General features: G+C 33.9%; 1 protein-coding gene across 1 annotated transcript; it reads left to right on the top strand.

The window, feature by feature from the left end:
- Window positions 1-547: 547 nt before the first annotated feature.
- Tsp_13626 (conserved hypothetical protein) lies at window positions 548-945 on the top strand (the record flags this gene model as incomplete). The annotated part of the gene is made up of 2 exons (XM_003366047.1): window positions 548-598; window positions 654-945. Coding segments are annotated over exons 1-2 (343 nt in total), but the record flags the coding sequence as incomplete, so codon positions are not given.
- Window positions 946-1149: the final 204 nt, after the last annotated feature.

Genomic DNA, 1149 nt, shown 5'->3' with positions numbered 1-1149 from the left:
GCAGCGGTATTTCAATACAATAACTGATTGTCATATGTAAATAAAATAAAGTTTCAATATAAAACATGAATTATTTAAATCAAAATAATGAAATTTAAAAGCTAATAAACCACTCTGTTTGCCACTAAATTTTCGCTACTATGATGAACATTATTCATGGCAGAAATAATTCCATATGCAAATAAGCAACACACGGCTTAGGTGTCAACTAACGTTGTCGTGAACATCAAGCTCGTCGATTAAGGTGAATTGCTTTTCAACATGAAGTCTTTTCTTGTCCAAAGCTGTGCTAATGTATCCCTGTCCCCGGATAACATAAACTTGACCCTCTGTAGTTGTTGAATTTTGCAGAAAACAACAATAATTACTTATAAACTGTTAAAATGATGTCCTGCCCGTTTTCGAAGGTAATATTCATCCTCTAGTATGCAAAATTTATTTGCCGAACAACTGATTAACGCGAACAGATGCGTGAAATTTGTCGAGATCTTGCAAACCGGAATCAATTGTATAACACGCATGAAAAGATAAATTACATTTAGATACAATGTTAAGGCAATGGTCGCTTCTTGCAACAATATGCTTCATAAATTGTTACGTAAGTCTGAGTTGAATCTTTCAATTAAGCGTTTAATGTGATGTTTTCTCTTCAGCTGGTCAGTTGTTCGTGGATGTCACTGTACATTCCGAAATTAGACGCTACCTGTGTGTTAACTGCAAAAGCAATTCGCCATGAGGTCGTTCTTCACATTAAACAGGCCTATTGTAGTATGGAAAGTTGTGTAGCTGCTTGTTACCAGCTTTCACCTTCCTGTAATTTAATCAAATACAGCCCTTTTGCAAAAGTGTGCAATTTGTATTACGAAAATGCAACTGATCATATTTTGCTTCCAATCGATCAGATAGGGCAGTCGATGCATCTTCTACTGCACAGCTGTCACGAAGGTATGATACTTATCACTTATGAAAAATTAAATTTTCTATGATACACCAGACAAAACATTTTCCATTTTTGGCAGAATTTTTTAAAATAATAAAAACCAGAAAATTCATAAATGAATATTTAAAATCAGAAAATGTACTGTTTGAAATATACTGCTGTTTTATTTAGACATTTCAAGCATTCCTGCGGGAATCTTAGTTCAAAGT

The sequence above is a fragment of the Trichinella spiralis genome (assembly GCF_000181795.1).
Source record: "Trichinella spiralis strain ISS 195 chromosome Unknown Scfld6663, whole genome shotgun sequence".
Taxonomy (NCBI): domain Eukaryota; kingdom Metazoa; phylum Nematoda; class Enoplea; order Trichinellida; family Trichinellidae; genus Trichinella; species Trichinella spiralis.
This window is presented reverse-complemented; position numbering and strand designations above follow the sequence as displayed.